The sequence below is a fragment of the Lynx canadensis genome, chromosome X, assembly GCF_007474595.2.
Source record: "Lynx canadensis isolate LIC74 chromosome X, mLynCan4.pri.v2, whole genome shotgun sequence".
Classification (NCBI taxonomy): Eukaryota; Metazoa; Chordata; class Mammalia; order Carnivora; family Felidae; genus Lynx; species Lynx canadensis.
In genome coordinates, this window is record NC_044321.2 from 79,885,306 (window position 1) to 79,908,965 (window position 23,660).

Sequence of the window (23,660 nt, forward strand, 5' to 3'; positions counted from 1 at the left end):
GATGTCTCAGTTACTGTAATTGTTTGAAAGTACAATGGTCCTTCTCTTCCACCTATGACCACAGATTGCTTCTCCCTTCCCTGCAATCACACTTAAAGCTCACAATATTCCTGGGTAGTTGGAGAATTGGGTACTGTTATCCTGTTGTATAGAATACACTAAAGGGAAGGGTAGTGACTTACCTGAAGGGTCCCAATGATGGAATCCTGATCTCTTCACTCTTGCTCTAGGAACCTGTCTAAAAGGTTCAACATCACATGTGGTTCTTCTCTACCAGCTCCTGTTTTGGAGCTCAGAGTCCACACCCTTTTCTGGTGTTCCCCTAGAAGGGAGAGTCAGGGGAACAGACAGCACATGGAATAGGAAGTGAGAGGAAGGGAGAGCACATGAAACACAGGGGAAAGGCATGAGGATATGCTTGCCTGTCCCCACTCAGGTCACTGGAAGCTGTACAGTGACGCTGTACTCTTTCCCAGTTCCATCCCACAGTCCCCTTCTGCACACAGCACTGACATTGAAGCTGTCACATCATGGAAATGTGGGCTCATCCCTGCTTGCTGTTACATGTCCAGGTATTCTCTCTGGTAGTCATGCTATTATGTTAATGCCTGATACACCACATTGCCATTATAAAAGAGGTAAAGTTGGAATGGAGAAATAAAATTTGTTGAGGGCCTAATAGATGCCACACATTGTAGGTTGTTATTTTCAAAATTTCTCTTTTCAAATTCTCAAAGTGATGCTCTGAAGTGAACATCTTTATTCCATTTCTATAGATGGGGAGATAGGCTCTGAGAGCAAAGTATATGCTCAAAGAATTCTAGCAACATGGATGGAACTGGAGAGTGTTATGTTAAGTGAAATAAGTCATACAGAGAAAGACAGATACCATATGTTTTCACTCTTATGTGGATCCTGAGAAACTTAACAGAAGTCTATGGGGGAGGGAGAAAAAAAAAGAGGTTAGAGAGGGAGAGAGCCAAAGCATAAGAGACTCTTAAAAACTGAGAACAAACTGAGGGTTGATGGGGGGTGGGAGGGAGGGGCGGGTGGGTGATGGGTATTGAGGAGGGCACCTTCTGGGATGAGCACTGGGTGTTGTATGGAAACCAATTTGACAATAAATTTCATATTAAAAAAATAAATAGCCCACTGGGGAAGGCTCAAAAAGAATTCTGGGGAGTTATCAAATGGACACAGAAGCCAACCTGAATGGGTTAATATTGGCCAATTCTGGGTCAATCTAAGTAAGCATCAAAACACATAATGATAGTAACAGTTGGTACTCTATTATTATTACTCTGAGAAAAGTAAGAGTCTATAAGTCATACTGATATAAATACATAATTAAGGAAAAGGGGAAAGTCCTACTTTATATTCAGATGCCAACTAATAAATCTGGAAGGAATGAGGGAAGTAGAAAAGCAACAGTTGACAACTACCATAGTAACAAATGACTCAGGCAAGAATCATAAATGAATGAGCAGTCTGCACCAAATCCTACAGCAGTCACTGATCCACAGTGGTAACCAAGCTGGCCAAGGAAAGCTGAGAAAAAGAAACAACAACCCTTATTTGGTTTCTAATATGTGCTAGGAACTGGATAGGACAGACAAGCACGCACACACACACACACACACACGCACACACTCTCTCTCTCATCACCCAAGACCTTATCTTATCCTCCCATTCCTCTGCTTTTAGGAAGAAAGTAGCTCTAAAACACCCTTGAAACAGGACACCACACTCACTGGGCCAGGCGGGACCCCAAGGGCCCATGTTTCTGTCTCAGGACACAGCCGAGGCACCGAGTCTCAAAGCAGGAAAGAGGCGACTTGGATCTGGACCCTTTGTCTCCCCACACCCCAGGACGTTTCAGCTCCCACCGCAGGGACCCGCATCCTCAGCAGAGTCCCAAACACCTGGAGGCGGAACCTGCTCTTCTGCCAGGTCACGTCTGTCTCTATTGAAAGCGCCATATTGACGTCAGGTTTCTATGGCAACCTGGACGCGCAGGCTGGTCCTCCACACCGGAAATGCCTCTTCGCACCCCTCTACCCCCTGGCTTTTTGCTTGAAAGCAAAACATCTTCCTCCTTCAGGCTACCAATGAGAAAGCATACTAATTAGAAACACCAGATTGGGACCTGGGCAACTGGCAGAACTGTGCTGAGTTTGGTGGAACAAAGCATGTCCCTGCTGTTAAGAATTTTGTTTGCTTTAAAAAGAAACAGTAAGGGGGGCTCCTGGTTAACTCAGTCCCTTGAGCATCGGACTCTTGATTTCAGTTCAGGTCATGATCCTAGGGTCGTGGTATGGAGCCCTGCTTCCTGGCTCCGTGTTGAACGTGGAGCCTGCTTGGCATTCTTTCTCGCTCTCTCTGTCTTCCTCCTCTGCTCTCTCTCTCTCTCAGTCTCTCTCTCTCTCTCTCTCTCTCTCTCTCTCAAAATAAAACAAAATAGAAAGAAACAGTAAGAGAGTATTATTAGTACATAAAGTTTCAGGGAGGCTCCCATTCCTGGGGTCCCAGGTATCCTAGGGTTCCTGGAGATCAGCTAACCCTCAGAGGATGAGCATGTAAAATCACACGCCATGCTCAGCAGTTCATTATCTTGGCAGGAAAGTAAGAGACTCTCTATAGTCATGTGACTGAATGATTTAGGGACACCAAAAGATGGTTTGATGATATTTCCTTACCACAAATCCCTCAGAAATGTCAACCTTTAAAATAGAAATGGCCCCAAAACTTCACTCACTATGTAAATGTATATACATTCTACTTATTAATGTTACATTTCCAGGTGGTTTCTATGGCAATTATGCTGTTTGATTTAGGTCAAAGTCATTTCTTTTCTGGGAGAAGTCTAAGAAGACTAACATTTGTTGAAGTTCTACTACATGCCGTATACTGTGTACAGGATTTCTCACAACAGTACTGTGAGGAAGGAAAGGCATCATGAAGTCCCTTTTACATATGACCAAAGGAAGGCTAACAAAGATTAAGCAACTATTCCAGCATCACACAGGAAGTTAGGGACAAAAGAAGGGTTCCAGCTCTTGTCCTCATCATAATATACCATGCATTCTTAACAGAAGCAACATCATCTCAAAGTATCTGAAAAATGGTTCCTAGGGGTATAGAAATTGTAGATGGTACTATGGTTTTAGGCCCTAAGAAAGACCAAGGTACATAAACAGGTATACACCACATCACTGGTATTAAACATTTCACATTCTGCATTTCACATTACAAAGCCTCCATAGAGTGAAGATAATAATAAAAGAAGACTGAGAAACATTGCATATACCCAGTGATCTAATATGAAGATGATGGGCCACCAGAACTTATGGACTGGTCATTTTACACACCATCATGGATGCTTCTCCTCAACAACCAATCTTGGTGATGATGGTAGTGATGAGGATGAAGGAGAAGGAGGAGGAGGAGGAGAGGAAGAAGGAGGAAGAGGATGAGAAGGAGGAAGGGGAGGAAAAGGGGAAGAGGAAGAAGAGCAAGAGGAAGAGGAAGAAGAAGAAGAAGAGAGGGAGAAGAGAAGGGGGAGGGGAGAGGAGGAGGAAAATCTGTCCCTGGGGTCAAAAGACCTGAGCATAAAGACCATACAAATTGATTGATTTTTAAGATAGCGGGGGCTCAGTCAGAAGAATAGTGTTTCCTCTGGGGAAAAAAAATGATTTGGAGAGTAGGATTAATGTTTTAAAAATGAATGTAAACAAGTAGTACTCTAAATTGTATCTCCTTTCATCTTAGCATTCATTCAAGTTGCATGCTATTAAATTTATCATTTCAGATCAGAATACAGTAAGTTAGGAGATGTTCAGGAAAATCAGGCAAACCTCCTTGCAAATGTGTGCTTAGTAGTTAAACCTGGAATTACTCCAAAATTTTTCTCACATTGTCCTGAAGCCACCAGGATTCTGAATGCTCTACTACCCTTGGGAAGCCGATGCTGTCTAGGATACTGCTTAAATTTTTAGAGTGAATTATATTACTTTTAAATTACAGTAGTATTGTAATTAAAAACCTTGTGTCTCTGGCCAACAAACAGTGAGGTCCTGAGGCCTCCCGATGAACAGGCATAAGCGTGAGCTTAGAAGTGGATCCTCACCCAATTGACCCTTATGATGACTGTAGCTCCAGGCTATATTTTATTTGCACCCTTGTGGGAGACTTTGGGCCGGAAGCACCCAGCTAAGCCACATCCAGATTTTTGACCCACATAAATAATGAAATAATACATGATTATTACTTTAAGCCACTTTTATTTTGGAGTATGTTGTTATGCATAAACATAACTAATACATATATAATCAGAGAATTCACATAAAGAGCAATATACATGTTCAACAAACATTTTAAAATTATTTATTTAGTGAAATAAATACAAATACAGTGCAAACATGGAAATATATTATTTTAGATGAAAAAAGGCAAGTTACAGAGCAATAGATCTAATGTGATTCTAATAGTGAAAAAAAAGCTATGTGTATTTTGTGTACCTGTAAACTATATGATAATGATTCACCTATAAAGAGACACATATGATAAGTATACAACAACCTATTGATGGTGAACACCTTGGGTTCAGAGAGTGAGAATCATGCAGAAGTGAGATTCAGGGTAATTTCATTTTATAAATATATTATATATATATTTACAAATATAAATATGTAAATTTATATATAATATATAAATATATACATACATTTAATATATAGAGCGAAATTCTATATTGTTTGACATATAAATAGGACATTATATAAAAGTTTAAAAACAGAATTTACATTTAAAAAGATTAAGAAATAATTTACTAATAATTTTGTTTTGAAAATATATGGAAAGAACACCATTTTCTAGGAAAAAGAAACCTATTAAAATTTTTGATAATGGATCTGTACATTTGAGTGTATTTCAGTGTGTGTTTCTATTGCTGAAATTTGATACTATCTGTGTGATTCTATGTCTCAAACTCTATCACCCTAAATATTCATGGGCTCTTTAGCCATGCTGATTGGGGTCAAATCCATAACGTGTCACTTTCTAAGTGTTCAGGCTTAGGGAAAATACTTAACTTCCCTGTCTCTTATTTTCTTCATCTGTAAAATGATGCATAATCTCACAGTATGTAGTTATAAGAATTAAATGTGGTTATCTGACCCAAAGCAAATGTTAGCTAATTTTAATACTTCTATTTTTTATGGGCGTTAGTATTCTTGCAAACACTGAAACCTATGATGTAAATAGCTCCTTATTGACATTGAATCATATTCAGTATATGCTAGTTGCAAATAAAGGCTGGTTTTGATATTATAGGGAGGAAAATATTTTGATTTTTAAAACAAATATCATGACTATTTGCAACAGCAAAACAACAAAAGTAGTAAATGTCTGGGTAAATATAATAGACTATTCATCTCTTCTTGTGTTCATTAAATTTTTTTATCTGTTGAAAGCAAGAAATATAACAGTTTCTGATGACATTTCAGTGAAGGTAGATAAAATGCATAAGAGAACTACAATACGAAAGGGGGAAGGTAAAGGGACCCACAGCATGGTTGGTAAGGTTGCTACATTGTAATTTGAAGTGGTAAAATACTAGTTTTATATAGTATGTGAAAAGTCAAATAGGTAGTTTTAGGGCAACCCCTAAAAATGTTATACAAAGAAATATAGTCAAAATTGAAATACAAAGATTACAGTGAAGTATGAAGTAATGTTCACATAAGCCAAGAGAAATCAAGAAAGGGGAAACAGAGGAGTGAAAAACAGAGGAAACAAAAGAAAACAAATAATGAAATGGTAGACTAAAATCCAAATATTTTAACAATTACTTTAAATGTTAATGACATAAACACACCAATTAAATGAGAGATTGTCTAAATGTTGTACCAACTTTAGAGAGAGAGGTTTTGAAGTTTGAAAAAATTGAAATTTTTATTTCAGTTCTATCTGAATCATGGATATATGTTTATATATCTATAATTTGCAGTTTTGTTGTTTCATGCCTACACATTTAGGATTGCTATATCTTCTTGGTGGATTGACCCTTTTATCCTCCTCTGTGTTTGGTAATTTTCTTTGCTCTGAAGTCTATTTTATATGATGCAAATATATCCACTCTTACTTTCTTAAAAACTTTTTTTTTAATGTTTTTATTTATTTTTGAAGGAGAGAGAGAGACAGAGCATGAGCGGGTAGGAGCAGAGAGAGGGAGACACAGAATCCGAAACAGGCTCCAGGCTCTGAGCTGTCAGCACAGAGCCCGTCGGTGGCGGGGGGGGGGGCTCGAACTCATGAACCATGAGATCATGACCTGAGCGGAAGTCAGATGCTTAACCGACTGAGCCACCCAGGCGTCCCATACACCCCTACTTTCTTTAGATAAAATTTGTCTGCTATATATTTTTAAATCCTTTCACTTTATTTTTTTATTTAAAAAAATTAATGTTTATTTCTTGAGAGGGAGACAGAGTGTGAGTGGGGGAGGGGCAGAGAGAGAGGGAGACACAATCCAAAGCAGGCTCCAGGCTGGCTCCAGGCTGTCAACAGAGAGCCCGACACAGGACTTGAACTCACAAACTGGGAGATCATGACCTGAGCTGAAGTGGGAGCTTAACCAACTGAGCCACCCAGGCGTCCCTAAATCCTTTCACGTTCAAGCGACATATATTATTGCATTTGAAATGAGTTTCTTATAGGCAGCATTGAATTGGTCAGGTTTTTTTTTTTTTGTAATCTACTCTGCCAATCTTTGTCTTATAATTTGTATGTTTAGATGATTTATATTTACATTTAATGTAATTATCAGTATGTGATGGATTAAATGTAATTTTATATTTTTGTTTTCTGTTTGTTCCCTTACCTTTTTGTTTCTCTATTTTTCTTTCCTCTGTTTACCTATAGGTTGCTTGAACAAATTTTAAAACTACAAACTTATTTATTTATTGTCTTTTTGAGTGTATCTCTCTGTGTAGATTTTTTGCTATAATCTATAAAAATTCTACTGTAGTTTTTTTCTAACTCATTCATTTCTACTTTAACCTTTACTGATTCTTTTCCTCTGCATTCTTTTAGTTATATCATGGTTATTTACTGGGCTTTTGAATTAAATATTAAATTCATTTATTTTATTTTTTTTAAGTTTTTTTTAACGTTTATTTATTTTTGAGACAGAAAGAGACAGAGCATGAATGGGGGAGGGTCAGAGAGAGGGAGACACAGAATCTGAAACAGGCTCCAGGCTCTGAGCTGTCAGCACAGAGCCCAACGCGGGGCTCGAACTCACGGACCGCGAGATCATGACCTGAGCTGAAGTCAGACGCTTAACTGACCGAGCCACCCAGGCGCCCCTAAATTCATTTATTTTAAATTTTACCAGTAACACATGTAACCAGGATATCCATTTTTGGGGAGGACACAATTCAACTAATGTTTTTATCTTCATTATATTCTTCCAGTAGTTTGTTCATGCAGGTATTTATATATTTATGCATGTATGCTTGTGTTTATAGATTTATGTACAAATATAAGATCACATATTACATTTAGTTTTATAAGCTGCTTGTCTCAATAATAACATACCTCAAGTCAATGACTGTGAAGAAACATCAGTCTATACCACAGGAATAGTAGGTATACTAATGCCTGATGAAGATGTAAAAAAAAATAAATTAAAATGTCTAGAAGATATAGAAAAATAAATTAAAATGACTAAAGCATATTATGGGCCATGTACCTTTTATGTATTGAGTCATTTTATACTCACAGTTCTATTATAAGGTAGATATGGTGTTAATCTGCATTTTATAATGAAAAACTGAGGGAGAGGGAGAATAAGAACTTAGCCCAGGATTGCACAGTTAGGGAGCAGTGCAGGCTATGTTTGTATCTAGCACCTCATGCTCTGGAGAAACGTTAAAGATTTGTTGTTAGGTGACAGAATCTGTCTGCACAAACATGCATATTTTAGGAGCTCATTGAAAGTAGCACTCAGTGTGTTAATATATTTACACAAAATTGGTGGACCTAGTGGCAAAAAAGTGGCTTGTGACCATGGTGAGTCCACTTTCGTTACAATCATGGAGACAGAAGCCATATGCAGTGGGATAATGAGTGAGTGGGAAATAAAGAATGTTAACAGGTAATACAGAAAATATTCTAAGGAACTTTGAATAGAGAAATAGAGAAATACAGAGATAATAAGAGATACTTATTGAAAGAAAGAGAGAGATTCTGTGGCTGAATGGGGGTGAGGGGTCCAAAGAGAGTTTAAAAAATTTTTTTTCAATGTCTTTAAAGTTGAACAAGTTTAAAAGTTAATGTGAAAGAGTTCTCTATTCTCAGATTTAATCCTTGAATTTTCCCATATATTCATGTCTCTCTTACTTCCAGTATAGAATTAATGAGACACCTCTATTGGAATAGTATGGGTTTTAAACTCAATATATATTTAGTTAGTAAATAGAATGGGTACTTGTGTGTCAAAGAAATTATAGTAATTCTTAGTTTTTTGCCTCTCAGGATGGCAGCAGACAGCTAGAATCCTGGTGTGACACAGCTGGATAATGCATGATCTGAGGAATCCACTGGTGACTGCGAGACAGGTCCAGTGTTCTCCTATAAATATGTGAACATACTGAGCAGTTCAGAAGCAACAATTGAGTAAACACCACAACTTGCTGTCCTGGTGCCATCTCTCACTGAGCTCACCAGATGAATCAAAGATCAGCCTGTCTTCCCAACATGGGGAACTGGATTAGGGTCTGTCTGTTCATGGCCATGGTGTTGATCAGTCTTCTGAGGTTCTGAATCACCCAAGAAAGTAGAGAATTTCTGTCCCCACAACATTTAACTCAAGACAAATCAGAGACATTTGCTCCCTTTGTCTGGATGGTTGTCTTCTCATTACAAGAAAACAATGAGAAATGACTTTTAACTTCTGAATCTGCCACCAAGAGAAAGAGATGGTACCCAATTGTGTTTGTCAGGATAGGTTAGTAACATAGCATACAATTCTAATTTTTCTTTGGATTAATGTATTAGCAGTTTCTATTAGCAGTTTATCTTCTTTCATAAAACAGTCCAACACCGGTATTACTTGTCAGGTGCTTGTCATGGATACCTTTCCTGTAAGTGGGGATATAGGGATCCAAGGCCTTCCACCTTGTGGCCCTGATATTCCCTTGAGCCTCAGAGCCCTATGATCAATTTTTCTGTTGGCAGAGAGTGAGGGAATGGAATGTTTCTGGGCAGGCTTTTACTGGTCATGTGTAAAAGTGGCAAACATCACTTTTTTCCACATTCCGTTGGATATAACACCATTACTCAGGGTTTTAGTTAGAATTCCAAAAGCAGAGAGGGAGGGGAGGGTGGGTGATGGATATTGAGGAGGGCACCTTTTGGGATGAGCACTGGGTGTTGTATGGAAAACAATTTGACAATAAATTTCATATTAAAAAATACCTAAAGTATGAACACTGGGTATTGTATAGAAGCCAATTTGACAATAAATTTCATATTAAAAAAATAATAATAATAAAAGAAACAAACAAAAAAAAACAAAAACAAAAGCCGAACTTAGGTGCTGATTGTTTATTTGGGAGGTAATCCTAGAAAGCAACAGTGAGGTAGGAGGCAGAATGGAGTCAAGAAAGATGTAAAGCCAATATATTTGCATTTTTGACATTATAGCTGAAGGTAGGTAATGGGGACTAGGGCTGGCTGGGACCTTCGAGAAGCATACAGAATGACTCCCAGAATTATCTGTCCAAAGGTTAGGAGGCTGGTAGATTTATTCATCACTCCGTGTTCTGTTGGTTAAGAGTTGTTCCTGGTTGCATTAATTCCCATGCAATTCAGGGACAGGTTTGTGTGGGAGTTCCGAGGACTGCTTGAAGCTAATGAGAAGAATTTGAAGCAGGAAAGTGAATGAAGGTGACCTTTTTGAGGTAGGACACTGCTGCTATCAATGCGAGCTCAGAGGGAACTGTACATGACAGCTGTGGATGTGTGCCAAGAAGATGCAATAGGAGGCACCAATATTGCTTGCTACACATGGACTTTACCTAATTACAAAAGGAGGGTAAGCAATGTAGTGCAACTGTGTGCTGCAGAGGAAAAGAAAATTGGAAACAATCTAAATTTTTATAAAGTAGAATATTTAAATAAATTTAATACAATAAGATAAATACAATTTATATAAATTATGAAGCATGTTAGCTAACGGAAATTTCTCTATAACACGTTTTAAAGGGAAAAGAATCAATTGCAGAGCAAGTCAAATAATGTAATCCTGGATTTCATGAGTGAGATCTGCATTTGGGGAACCATAATTGTATATATTTCATGACCTAGTTGAAATTATCAAGTAATAGAAAATAGAAAAGTGATGAGGTCCAAGAATTAAATTAAACCCTGGGCCATCCAGTATTAGGAGGGCAAGGGATATATATATATATATATATATATATATATATATATATATATATATTCTCTTGATAGATGATAGATAGGAAGGACTTTTGGACTGCTTTTTTTAAAAAAAAATATGAAATTTATTGTCAAATTGGTTTCCATACAAAACCCGGTGCTCATCCCAACAGGTGCCCTCCTCAATATCCATCACTCACCTACCTTTACTTTTGTACATATGAGAAAATATCCCTACATTACATGCTTACATATATATTCCCTGAAACTTGATTTCAGTAATTTAAACTATTTCAAAAAGTGTATGAGAATTCCCATTTCTTCACCCCACCTCTATACCTGTCATCAGAATATTTAATGAATCAGAATAGTTAATAAATTTAAATATTCATTTCTAACTGATAAGTGTGTTTCCATGTCTGTGACTTGTATTGAAATTGAGTCTCTCCTCTTAAAAACTGAGAACAAACTGAGGGCTGATAGGGGGTGGGAAGGAGGGAGGGTGGGTGATGGGTATTGAGGAGGGCACCTGTTGGGATGAGCCCTGGGTGTTGTATGGAAACCAATTTGACAATAAATTTCAAATATTAAAAAAAAAAGAAATTGAGTCTCTCTCTCTCTCTCTCTCTCTCTCTCTACACACATATACACAGAGCCATTTTAAAATTTTTTCTTCCATGAATTTTTTGTTCATTTTATTGAGTTCTTTCTATACTTAATTTTTGTCAGGTAATAGGTAATAAAAAATTATTTCAATACTTTTTTTACTTGAATTCCTTAAATTATTAGTGAGAACTTTTCTTGTAATTATTGACCATCCACGTTTCTTTGTGCACTGTTTACAAATTTTGTTTATTTTGCTATTTTTCTGTAGGGTCTCTTGAGGCACTAATACCCTTCACTCACAGACAGATTTATTATTTCAACAGATATTTATTAGGTATTTATTATTTGCCAGACACTCCAGCCAAACACCGTATGCCAGATCTTTCTTCTAAGATGTAGATGCTTATATTTACTAGAAATGCCCATTTAGAGAAATAAAGGTATTAGTACCCATCCAGACATGCATGAACTGTCAAGGGAAACATACACTGCTCAAAAAACATTTATCCCTAAGTGCTGCATGACTACAGAGTAAAAAGGATGCAATGTGTAATTTGAAGAGACCACTCGCTCAGGAATAGTCTTTTTGTCATCTCTGTACTAATGGCAAGATTTTTAAAAAATTACATGTTTCTGAGCTTTCATTTATTCATTTTCATAATGGGAATAATTATATCTATATTGTAAAGAGCAAAAAAGCAAAATTTTTTTTTATTTTTTAAATATGAAATTTATTGGCTAATTGGTTTCCATACAACACCCAGTGCTCATCCCAACAGGTGCCCTCCTCAATACCCATCACCCACCCTCCCCTCCCTCCCACCCCCATCAACCCTCAGATTGTTCTCAGTTTTTAAGAGTCTCTTATGGTTTGGCTCCCTCTCTCTCCAACCTTTTTTTTCTTCCCCTCCCCCATGGTCTTCTGGTAAGTTTCTCAGGATCCACATAAGAGTGAAAATACATGGTATCTGTCTTTCTCTGTATGACTTATTTCACTTAGCATAACACTCTCCACTTCCATCCATATGGCTACAAAATGCCATATTTCATTCTTTCTCATTGCCATGTAGTATTCCATTGTGTATATAAACCAAAATTTCTTTATCCATTCATCAGTTAATGGACATTTAGGCTCTTTCCATAATTGGGCTATTGTAGAAAGTGCTGCTGTAAACATTGGGGTACAAGTGCCCCTATGCATCAGCACTCCTGTATCCCTTGGGTAAATTCCTAGCAGTGCTATTGCTGGGTAATTGGGAAGATCTATTTTTAATTGTTTGAGGAACCTACACACTGTTTTCCAGAGTGGCTGCACCAGTTTGCTTTCCCATGAACAGTGCAAGAGAGTTCCTATTTCTACACATCCTCTCCAGCATCTATAGTCTCCTGATTTGTTCATTTTAGCCACTCTGACTGGTGTGAGGTGCTTTCTGAGTGTGGTTTTGATTTGTATTTCCCTGATGAGGAGCGACATTGAGCATCTTTTCATGTGCCTGTTGGCCATCTGGATGTCTTCTTTAGAGAAGTGTCTATTCATGTTTTCTGCCCATTTCTTCACTGGATTATTTGTTTTTCGCGGGTGGAGTTTGGTGAGCTCTTTATAGATTTTGGATACTAGCTTTTTGTCCGATATGTCATTAAAGCAAAATATTTCAAGGGTCATACACAGCATATGGTACATTTGGTACTTCACAGATGTTAGTTTCCCTCCTTTCTCACATCCATCTTTCCTTTAAAGGAGATCCCTTTGAGATAATCCAAATAGCATGATTATATTATTATATAACATATATTAAATACTTATAATATATATAACTATACATAATATGGAGGGAAATTAGTACTTATATAAGACACAGATATATATCATATATACATATATATAATATATATTATACATAATATATATATGTACATATATATAATATATATTATAATATATATAATATACATATACATATATACATATACATATATACATATAATATATATAATACACATATGTATATACATACATATGTATGTATACATACATATGTGTATATACATACATACATATATACATACACACATACATATATACATACATATGTGTATATATTATATATATTATAGGTATATATGTATGTATTATATGTATATATGTCTGTATTATATGTATATATGTGTATATTATGTATATTATATTATGTATGTATCCCATGTAGTTTAAGAATTTTCCAATATCTTCATTTTGAAACAATGTATTATTATTACAGACATTCACATTAAAATAAGCCAGAATGGGTTTAGTAGACCATGTTTACTTGAATTAGCTTCCCGGTGCTATTGTAATAAACATAAACTTGAAGGCCTAAAACAATACACATTTATTCTTTTCCAGCCATGGAAGCCCTAAGTCCAAAATCTGTTTTACCAGGCTGAAATCAAAGCTGTTGGAAGTTTCTAGGAGAGGCTCACTTTTGGAGTCTCTAGGGAAGACTCCATTTTTTCTTGCCTTTTCCAGTGTTTATAATTGCTTTCCTTGGATCATAGCTCCTTCTTCCATCTTCAAAGCCAACAGCTTAGTATCATACTTCAGTTGTCACATTGCCACCTTCTGTAGTAAAGGTAAAATGCAGATGAGGTTGTGTTGACTTCTCATTCTATGAACACAACTTCTAATTTAGATCAAATTATTTTTCTTCTAATGTAAAGAAACCTTGAATTCCAAGTTTTTGTGTGCATGTTTAAAAACCAGAATGATAGCTGGTAATATGTTGGCTCTATTAACAAAAGCATTCAGCAAACAATTATTAATAGTTTAAAATCAGCATCATCCTATGATTAAAACAGAAAATCAGTTAGTAACTATAGTGATTTGATATTACTTTAATCAAATTTATGGAATAATAATAATAAAATATTTTTTGAAGTTCATATTCATGAAAGGGAAACATCCAGACTTTTTATGAATGGCACTGTGAATTTAGTTAAAAAATTCAACATTGAGAATAAATTTTTTTGTTATATGGTGATAACATGAACACACATTTTGGTTGAGCAAAACACTGTAGAAACATCAATATTTTACTAAATTAAGAAACATGAAGAGAAAATAATTAGAATTAGTTGTGTCACATACATAATTCATTAACTGTGTAAACAAGATGTTGTATTTTGCAAATGAAAATAGAAATGGTGGTTTCCCATATTTACACATAAAAACACTCATGCACACATATACTGTGTGTGTGTGTGTGTGTGTGTGAGAGAGAGAGAGAGAGAGAGAGAGAGAGAGAGAAAGACAGAGAGGGGGAGGGGGGAGAGAGAGAGAGAGAGAGAGAGAGAGAGAGAGAGACTACACAGTAGAAGCTACAACTTGGCAATTTTCTACTTCTCTGGTTGGGTAGTGGTTTCACAATGTGAAAGACAGAAAGGGACAAACATAGGTTACTAAAAAGAGTGTTGTGAACCAAGGGTTATGATGAGTCCATGCATCTGTGGTACATTTAAAAAATGATGAATGCTTCCTTTTTTGCTTTGTAGCTGTCTGACACTCTCTCTAAATAAGAAGAGGTCAAATAATGGAGTGCAAGTTTCAAGTGTGAAGAGAAGTGAAGGGAGAAGGTGAGAAGGAAGTTGGTGAAAGCAGTTTGGGGTATACGGATTTTGAGGTTCCTCAGGGACATTCAAGCAGTGGTAGCCAATAGACAGTTGGCAAAGTGGGTCTAAGACTCAAGGGAGAGGATAGCCTGGTGATGGAGATTTGAGAATCATCTGTGCTTAGAGGGAAATGAACAGAAATAACTCAGGGAGAGAGAACGTGTGGACTGAGGAGAGAGGAGGCCCAGGAACACAGCTACTCAAGGTGGTAGCTCTACTTTGGCGGACACTACCACCAGAGCTCTGGAGTCTGGCAGAGCCTGTCTTGAAAGCAGCCTGTGGGATTCCGTTGCTGAGTGCTCTCGGCAAAGTCGGGTACCCTCCCTGCGATCAGCTGTCACACCTGGCAATGACGTACCTCTCAGAGGGATGCTGTGTGAGGACCTGAGATGCGCGCCAGGTAAAGCACCTGCGGTAAAGAAGCCTCTGGGCTGCCCTCTCGGTGACCCCCTTTTGCCACACTGCTCCCCACCGTCTGTGGCTGGCTGGTCCCTACGGGATGGGGATGAGGGGGCGGAGCGGGGTGGGGAACCGAGCTTGGGTGACGCGGCGCTCACGTGACCGGTCGGGTGCCGACGTGGGCAGCAGCCCCCGCGCCCGCCTGCTCACCCACCCTGCGGTCTGGTGCCTGCGCTGTCCGCTCCCGTCGCCCGCGCAGAACCAGCTCCCTGAGCTGCCCGGGCGGCGGGCGAGGGGCCGGCGGGCTTTGGCGAGCCCGAGGAGGCACAGGGCTGCCCCGGGCCCCGCAGGTCCCTCAGGTCGGTGTGAAGGTGGGTGCTGCCGGTGGCCCCGGGCAGGGGTGGAGGTGGATGGGAGTAGGATCTGGGAGCAGCGCGGGGTGGGGAGGGGTCCGGGAGGTTGGGGAGGAGGGGGACGCGGCGGGGAGGTGGGCAGATGAGGAGGGAGCATCTTGCAGCAGGCTCTGTCGCCTCCTTGACGCCCCTCCTCTGCGCTCTCCAGACATTTTTCGACCTGAAATGGGAGGGGGGCGCCCCCGCAGTGCGACAGTGAAATGTAGACAGACATATTCTAGAAATAACCCCCTCTCACACTCTGCACCTAAGTGGAAATATTGACCTCCGCAAAAAGAGGGTGAGGGCGGGCGGCTTGTCTGCAGGGGAGGGGGTCACAGAGATCCAAACAGTTTGGACAGCATCCTGGTCTGGAGCCTGAGGCCTGGAAAGTAATGGCGGCTGGGATGCGGGGGAGGTAAGTGAGGGAAATGTTGCATGAGGAGGGCCCAGATTCAGGAAAGAAACATCAATTTGCTGAGAGCAAATTGCTGAGACGCCCTGCCCCTGTCTCCTGTCTGTCTGCAGGTCTGTGTGTCTGTCCCCAGCACTCTGCAAGACTAGAAAAATAGGAAGAACCTGTTCAGAATCCCTGCGGGTGAGTGAAAGGAGGGAGGGACACTGGACAGAAACAGTGAGGGGAGGGTGTAGAAAGCACAGCTTGGGCAGAATTTGAGAGCCCCACTGCCCATCCCCCACCACATATATTGCACACACCCACCACGCTTTAGGATGGTAGAGAAGATGGTAGGGCCTGACAAGGAAATGGTTGGCTCTCAAGTGTGGGATGAATTGTGGGGTAGAGGGTGGGCAGAAGACACACTTGGAGGGCTGGGCCAGGTCAAAGGAACCCAGCCAAGGGGAAAGATGCCAGTACTATCAGGACCTGCATTCCACCTCCAAGCCCTCAGTCTCCCTTGTCTTCTTTATCTTCTCTTCCCCTTACCACCTCACCACACCCCCCAGTACAGGAAAAGAAGGGGAAATCTCAACATGGAAAAACTCTACAATGAAAATGAAGGAAAGCTGGAAATCGAGGGAAAGCCAGAAGATGAAGTAGATACAGAAGATGAAGGAAAATCAGATGAGGAAGAAAAGCTGGAAGTGGAGGGGAAGCCAGGGCATGAGGGAAAGCTCCAGAATGAGGGACAGCCAGATGATGAGGGACAACCAGAAGATGAGGGAAAGCAAGAAAAGCAGGGCAAGTCTGAAAATGAGGGAAAACCACACAGTGAGGGCAAGCCAGAATCCCTGGCAAAGGCTGAGAGTGAGTCTCGGGCTGCCGAAAAGCGCCCAGCTGAAGATTATGTGCCTAGGAAAGCAAAAAGAAAAACGGACAGGGGGACAGACGATTCCCCCAAGGACTATCAGGAGGACTTACAGGAAAGGCACTTGGGCAGTGAGGAAATGATGAGAGAATGTGGAGATGTGTCAAGGGCTCAGGAAGAGCTAAGGAAAAAACAGAAAATGGGTGGTTTTCATTGGATGCAAAGAGATGTACAGGATCCCCTTGCCCCAAGGGGGCAACGGGGTGTCAGGGGAATGAGGGGCGGAGGTAGGGGCCAAAGGGGCTTACATGATATCCCGTATCTTTAATGTCTTTGGCGTTCATTTCTGATTTCTCTAATGAGAATATTGCTGATCCTGCTTTTCCTGGCAGGCATTTGCCAGGCTATGTGCTTTAAACTTAGGCTGATATTTTGCTTTAGGTGTCACTCTTGGTTACCAGCAGCCTTTTGATCCAACTACAGTGTCCTCTGTCTTTTAGTAGGGGATTTTCACCCATGTGCATGGAAAAGATGTTCATGGTACATTGTAAAATAACAATAAAGATAAAACTATTTGCAGAACCATATATACAGTATCAGCCCATTTTTGTAAAAATATATTGGCATAATGCATTTGTTTACAGAGAAGACTCTGAAAGTGTGTTACACTAAAAAGTAGACAATATTTTTTCCTGTATGGTAGTCAAAGTAGGCCTCACCTTTACTCAAAAATGAGTTCAACCACATCATGGTTTGGTTAGGTACCTCTGTGCCATTCCCCTGTGTGCATGTCCATCCCCATGTCTTTCCCTAGTTGTAACCATGTCAGTGATCACCGCTGCTCCTCCTGAGTCCTGTACCATCCTATGGCTCCCACCATGTGTGATTCTTTTTATTTGTTCACTCGTCTCTTTTTCCTAAAGGATATATGAATTATGTTTTTCATAATTAAAAAATAACTAAAACCAGAAAATAATACATGATTGAACTGTTTAATGAGTTTAAGAGGGCAGTGAAGATACTTAAAATTCCTGTTGTTAGAACATACGATAATAGGTAAAACTCCCATTTTCTGGGACTAATAGCTAGAGGAATCCACCTGGCAGTTAGACCCATTTCTGTAAGGGTCAGTGTTGTCATTTGTGAAATGGGGATATTACTTGCTTCATGGGCTTGCCAAGTGGATCAGATGAGGTACTGAGGATGTGAGCTGTGTTGTCACCCAGCCTCTACCAGATACTTAAGGGACAAATGGCTCCCACACCATTCCCATGCAAGAACAGGTATGTAAATGGAATCAGACACTTGGAGCAGGACTGAGGGAGGTCTCACTTGTGCCTGGTAACAAGTCTAGGCAGCTAGAACATGAATGCAATTGTCTCCTGGATACTTCCATGTCCACTGAGCTCTGTGCCCTTTCTCCTGGGTACTGTACTCATTACTGATACTGTCTAATGAGGAGGAGGCCTTAAGGTGCCAAAGCCCTATCAATTTCTCTAGAACAAATGCCCACCCACCCTTGACCCTTATAGAAGTGTGGATGGGATTTTTCCCACTTGAATTGCAATTATTCAGTTACCTGTTAGCAGCTGAATGCTAGTGCTACTTGGGACTCTAATATCTGTTATTTTTTAGCAAAATGACCATTTATGTGTATTTTTTAGTTTGTGTGTTTTTGCATACATGAATATCCTCGTCAAATTCAGATATTGCAAGCTAGACCAGGAAAAAAAAATATATCTGTATGATAAAAGCTGTGCTATTCTTACAGGTTAATATCTGCAAACTCTCTTTCCTAGGTTGAATTCTCTTCCAGGAAACTTGTCAGGCCCCACATGGGCAATTCAGCAGACCCTTAAACATATTTAATTTTTAGGTCCTTATTCATGAACATGTTGTGTATAGACCAGCTGCATCAGTATCACCTGAGAGTTAGTTAGAAATGCAAAATATCACGGGGTGCCTGGGTGACTCAGTCAGTTAAGTGTCTGACTCTTGATTTGGGTTCAGGTCATGACCTCATGGTTCATGATTTCAAGCCCCACATTGGGCTCCACACCAACAGTACGGAGGCTGCTTGGGATTCTCTCTCTCTCCCTCTCTCTCTGCCCTTCCCTTGATTGTGCATGTTTTTTTTTTCTCTCTCTCTCAAAATAAATAAATAAGCTTAAAAAAAGAAATGCAGAATCTCAGGACCTCCCTCAGACCTACTGAGTTAGAATCTTCATTTTAGCAAGATCCCCTGGTGATTCCTTTGCACGCTGAAGTTTGAGAACCACTGGCTTAGATGGAGACTCTTTCAGGCTCTCCACTCCCATGTTCCCATAAAATATGTGCCTGAAAAGATAAATATATGCACCATATAAGATACACATCACAGATTATTAAATAGACCTACATTTTCCAAACTGCAGTTACCTTTCCATGCATTGGTAGGTCTTGAAACCAACTCAGTGGGTCAAGACTTTGAAATTTTTAATGAAATAAGATAGAATAAAATCAAATAGAAAATATAAAATTGCATTGCACCTATGGTGAATATCATGTAAAATTTGTGTTTCAGTATGCGTGTGGGGGGGGTGGGTGGATGTGGGTGTAACATGAATTGTGATGAGAAAATATATTTCTTACTGTGGGCTGTGGTTGTAAAAAATTGAGATACACTGCACTGGACTCTTTGCATCTCAAATCCTATCTAGTCCATTTCATACTTGTATCCCTAGTGCCCAGCACAGTAGCTGACAAATTGTAGGTATTTAATAAAAAGCATAAATAATAATGACTAATTCAGGAACCCCAATTTTTCCCCAAGCCTAATCCCTGTCTACATAAATAACTTTGGACAAATAATTTTAATTGTCTAACAGGGTTTACTTACATTTCCAAAAGTATCAGGGAACCATGAGCTTCACAGAATGGATAGAGCCTACTGCAATTCACAGCCAGATTTGCCATTAGTAAGAATACACACACACACACACACACACACACACACACACACTCAGCAGCACCAAGGAGAGCCACCAGCTGGAGACAGTGGGGTTTCTCAATCCCAGGAAGATAGACTCTGTAAAGTGAAATTAAACAACTGTGTAATCTGTGCTGTAAAAGGATCCAGTGGAGGACTCTGTATATGCCACAAGAGCACAGCCTCACAAAAGAACGGTATGCCTGCCAGAGTGAGAGGCCAGGGTAAGGAGCTGCCCTGGAGGGATAACAGTTGAGCTACTTGTAGATGATCTTTCCCCAGTTAGCCTGTGGGAATCAGGGCCTTAGATTTTAGAGACAACATCTGTCACATTGGTTTTTTGCTTCGACTCCACATGTTTTACAATTTTGAGTGGTACCCAGAGCAAGAAAAAGGTCTACGGGCTATAGTGCAAGCTTCTCTGACACTTCAGCCTCATGACCTGCAGACTCAAGTGTATTACATTCCTGCTATGTAGAGTCTATGAAGCCTTGAAAATTCCCAATAATAGAATTAAAAACCACACTCCCAGTGTTTTCGAGCAAACCATGCCCTCTTCTTTTAGCAATTAGTCTGTATTTGGGAAGCTGCTCAGTTGGGCTTCCTACCAGACCCTGGTAGAGATTGAGCACCTAACAATGAGGTATTAATTTTCTGTATGAATGAGACACCCATTATGAACTTCTTTCTATTTACTCTGTTCAATAGTAGAGTTTTGTGTGAGCAACTGCAACTTGATCTAAAGGGCTGGGCTTGGGTACATCAGGAAGGCACAAGTAAATTACATGATACCTATTACTGCTACTTCATTGTCTCTCTCTCTCAACCATCATGTATGGCCTCATGAGAGTTCTTCATTACCAGTTAGAAGATGATCCAGTTTATGGATGTATCTTCTTGATATGTTGACAATAGATGCAAGTAGATGTCTGCTGCATTATAACCCCACTCAGGAATGACTCAGAAAAACATTGGGAAGGAAACATGTTACCAGTGGGTAGAAAGCTATGTGGTTCATGTAGCTGTTCTCTTTGTATAAAACTCATGTCTGTAGGTATGGATCTACTCTGACACATATGCAATGATGAAAAGATTGGTCAGGGACTTTGGAAAGAATTAAATTGGAAAATTAATAACAGTGCAGGTATTTGTATCCCATGATATAATTATTTACTATTGCACAACAAACTACCACACAACAGCATGATTGCACTCTCTGCTCAGGGTCTCACAAGGCAGACATTAAAGTGTCAGCCACAATGAGTTCTCATCTGGAAGTTCTGGGGAAAAATCTGCTTCCACATTCATTTATGTTGTTTTCAGAATTCAGTTCCTTGCAGCTGTAGCACTGTGGTACCACATTTTTTTTTTTTGCTGGCTATCTGCTGAACTGTTTTCAGCGTATAAAAGCTTGCATTCTTTACCACAAGTCTCACTCCATCTTCAAGCCAGCAATAGCATATTGACTCTTTCTCATGCTTCTAATCTCTGACTTCTCTGTATCTGACTCTAGACCCCTATTTAAAGGGATTATGTGATTACAACAGGTCTACCCAGATAATTTTCCCAAAGTCCACTGGTCTGAGACCCTAATTACATCTGCAGGATGGCTTCACAGAAACACATGAATTAGTGTGTGATTAAATAACTAGAAGAAAAGTATATATGCAATGCCAGCTGGCAATTTGGTAGGCAATCTTAAAATTCTGCATACCACAGTCCACCTTCTGATTCCTGAGGATTCATGTCCTTTCCAAATGCAAAACATATTCACCTTCTCCCAAGGTTAACAAGAATCTCACTCCCTTACAGCATTAGCTCAAAAGTCAAAATCTCATCATCTAAATCACCTAAACCAGATATGGGTGAGGATCCTAGGTATAATCTGTTAAGTACAGTTCCTGAAGATATTTCTCTCCATCTGAAACTCCATGGGTCCATACACTAAGTGGTCATGGTGACAGAGTTGGATACTATGACTGGGCTCCACAACATTGCCTTCCTATTACCAAGGCTGACCTGGCTACTGCCACTGCTACGTGTTCAAAACTCCCACAGAAGAAGACAATGCTGACCCGTATATTTGGCACAATTTCCTGGTGCAACCAACTAGCTGCCTACTGGTAAATTGATTATATTGGAGCCCTTCTTTCATAGAATAGAGGAGTCATAATTTTATTCCTAAAAGTAATAGATATTCATATCAGTGGAAGAGTTGCCTTTACTGTCCATGACACTTCTGCCAGCATAATCATGTCTTAGTTGCCTGAATAGTGCCATACACAAAATCACCAAAATATTTTTCAACCAAGGAATTGATTTTGCCACAAAAGATAAAAAGAATTTAGCTCAATCTCATAGAATTTACTAACCTCTGACTTCTCTCATTGTGAAGATTTGGTGATAATTCTTTTTTAATGTTTGGTAGAATTCAGCAGTGAAGCCATCTGGCCCTGAGCATTTATTTGTGGGTATTTTTTATTACTACTTCAATCTCTTCACCTGTTACAAGTCTATTCATATAATCTATTTCTGCTTTTTCATGGAGGTATAAAATACATACAGTATTATATTAGTTTCAAGTGTACAACATCCTGACTTGACGTTTTCATATATTACAAAATGATCACCACATTAAATCTATTTACCATCTGTTACCACAGATGGCAAAATATTTATAAATATTTTATAAAATAACTGAAAATTATTTTATAACTGTAAGTTTTTACTTATTGATCCCTTTCATTCTTTCCCCTACCCATTCTCCTCCCTTCTATCGACCACAAATCTGTTCATTCCTTTTTTTCTTGGTGAGTATAGATTTGTCATTTTGTTTCCCTTTTCAATGAACCAGCTTAGTTTTACTGATCTTTTCCACTGTCTTTTTAGTCTCTATTTCATTTATTTCTACTCTTATCTGTATTATTTTCTTCCTTCTATTAACTTTAAGCTTCATTTGTTTACAATTTCCTTTATTTGTAAAGTTTAATTGTTTATTTGAGATTTCTCTTGTTTCTTGAGGTTGGCCTCTATTTCTATGAACATCCCTCTCAGAATCACTGCATCCCACAGATTTTGATATGTCATATTTCTGTTTTCATTTGTGTGTAGGTATTTTTGATTTCTCCTTTGTTTTCTTTGATGAACCATTCTTTCTTCAGTAGCATGTTGTTTTATTTCCAAGTTTTTGTGTTTTTTTCCAGTTTTCTGCTTATAATTTATTTCTAGTTTCATACCACTGTGGTCATAAAATATGAATGACATAATTTCAATTGTCTTAAATTTATTGAGAGTTGTTTTGTGGCCTAACATGTAATCTATCCTTGAGAATGTTCGATGTGCCCTTGAGAGAATGTGTATTCCGTCACTTTTAGGTGGAAAGTTCTGTGTATGTCTATTAGGTCCATCTGGTCTAATGTATCATTCATGGCTAATGTTTCTTTATTGACTTTGTCTGGATGATCTATACATTGATGTAAGTGGGGTGTTAATTTTCCTTATTATTACAGTATTACCACCAATTTCTCCTTTTAGTTGCATTAATGTTTGCTTCATGTATTTAGTTGCCCCAGTGTTGGGTGCATAGATATTTCCAATGGTTATGTTTTCTTGTTAGATTGATCCAAGAGTACAACAAGATAATAAGTCGTTTGTTAAAGTTTCTGTTTTAAAGTCTACTTTGTCTGAGTATATACACTTTTTTTGTTTCCATTTGCATGGAATATCTTTTTTTTATACCTTAACTTTCTTTTAAGTTTATTATTTATTATTTTTTAATCTTTTTATTTTATTTGAGAGAGAGAGACAGAGACAGAGTGAAAGTTGGGGAGGAACACAGAGAGAGAGGCACAGAATCCTAAGCAGGCTTCAGCCTCTGAGCTGTCATCACAGAGACCAACACGGGGCTTGAACTCACAAACTGTAAGATCATGACCT

At 39.0% G+C, this 23,660-nt stretch overlaps 1 protein-coding gene across 1 annotated transcript; it reads left to right on the top strand.

Moving 5' to 3' along the window:
- The first annotated feature begins 14,768 nt into the window (after nucleotides 1-14,768).
- On the top strand, nucleotides 14,769-17,331 carry TCEAL6 (transcription elongation factor A like 6). Its single transcript, XM_030305635.2, is given in 4 exon segments — nucleotides 14,769-15,097; nucleotides 16,017-16,086; nucleotides 16,455-17,003; nucleotides 17,005-17,331. Coding segments are annotated over 4 exon segments (660 nt in total). The 5' UTR covers nucleotides 14,769-15,086; the 3' UTR covers nucleotides 17,035-17,331.
- The last annotated feature ends 6,329 nt before the right edge of the window (nucleotides 17,332-23,660 follow it).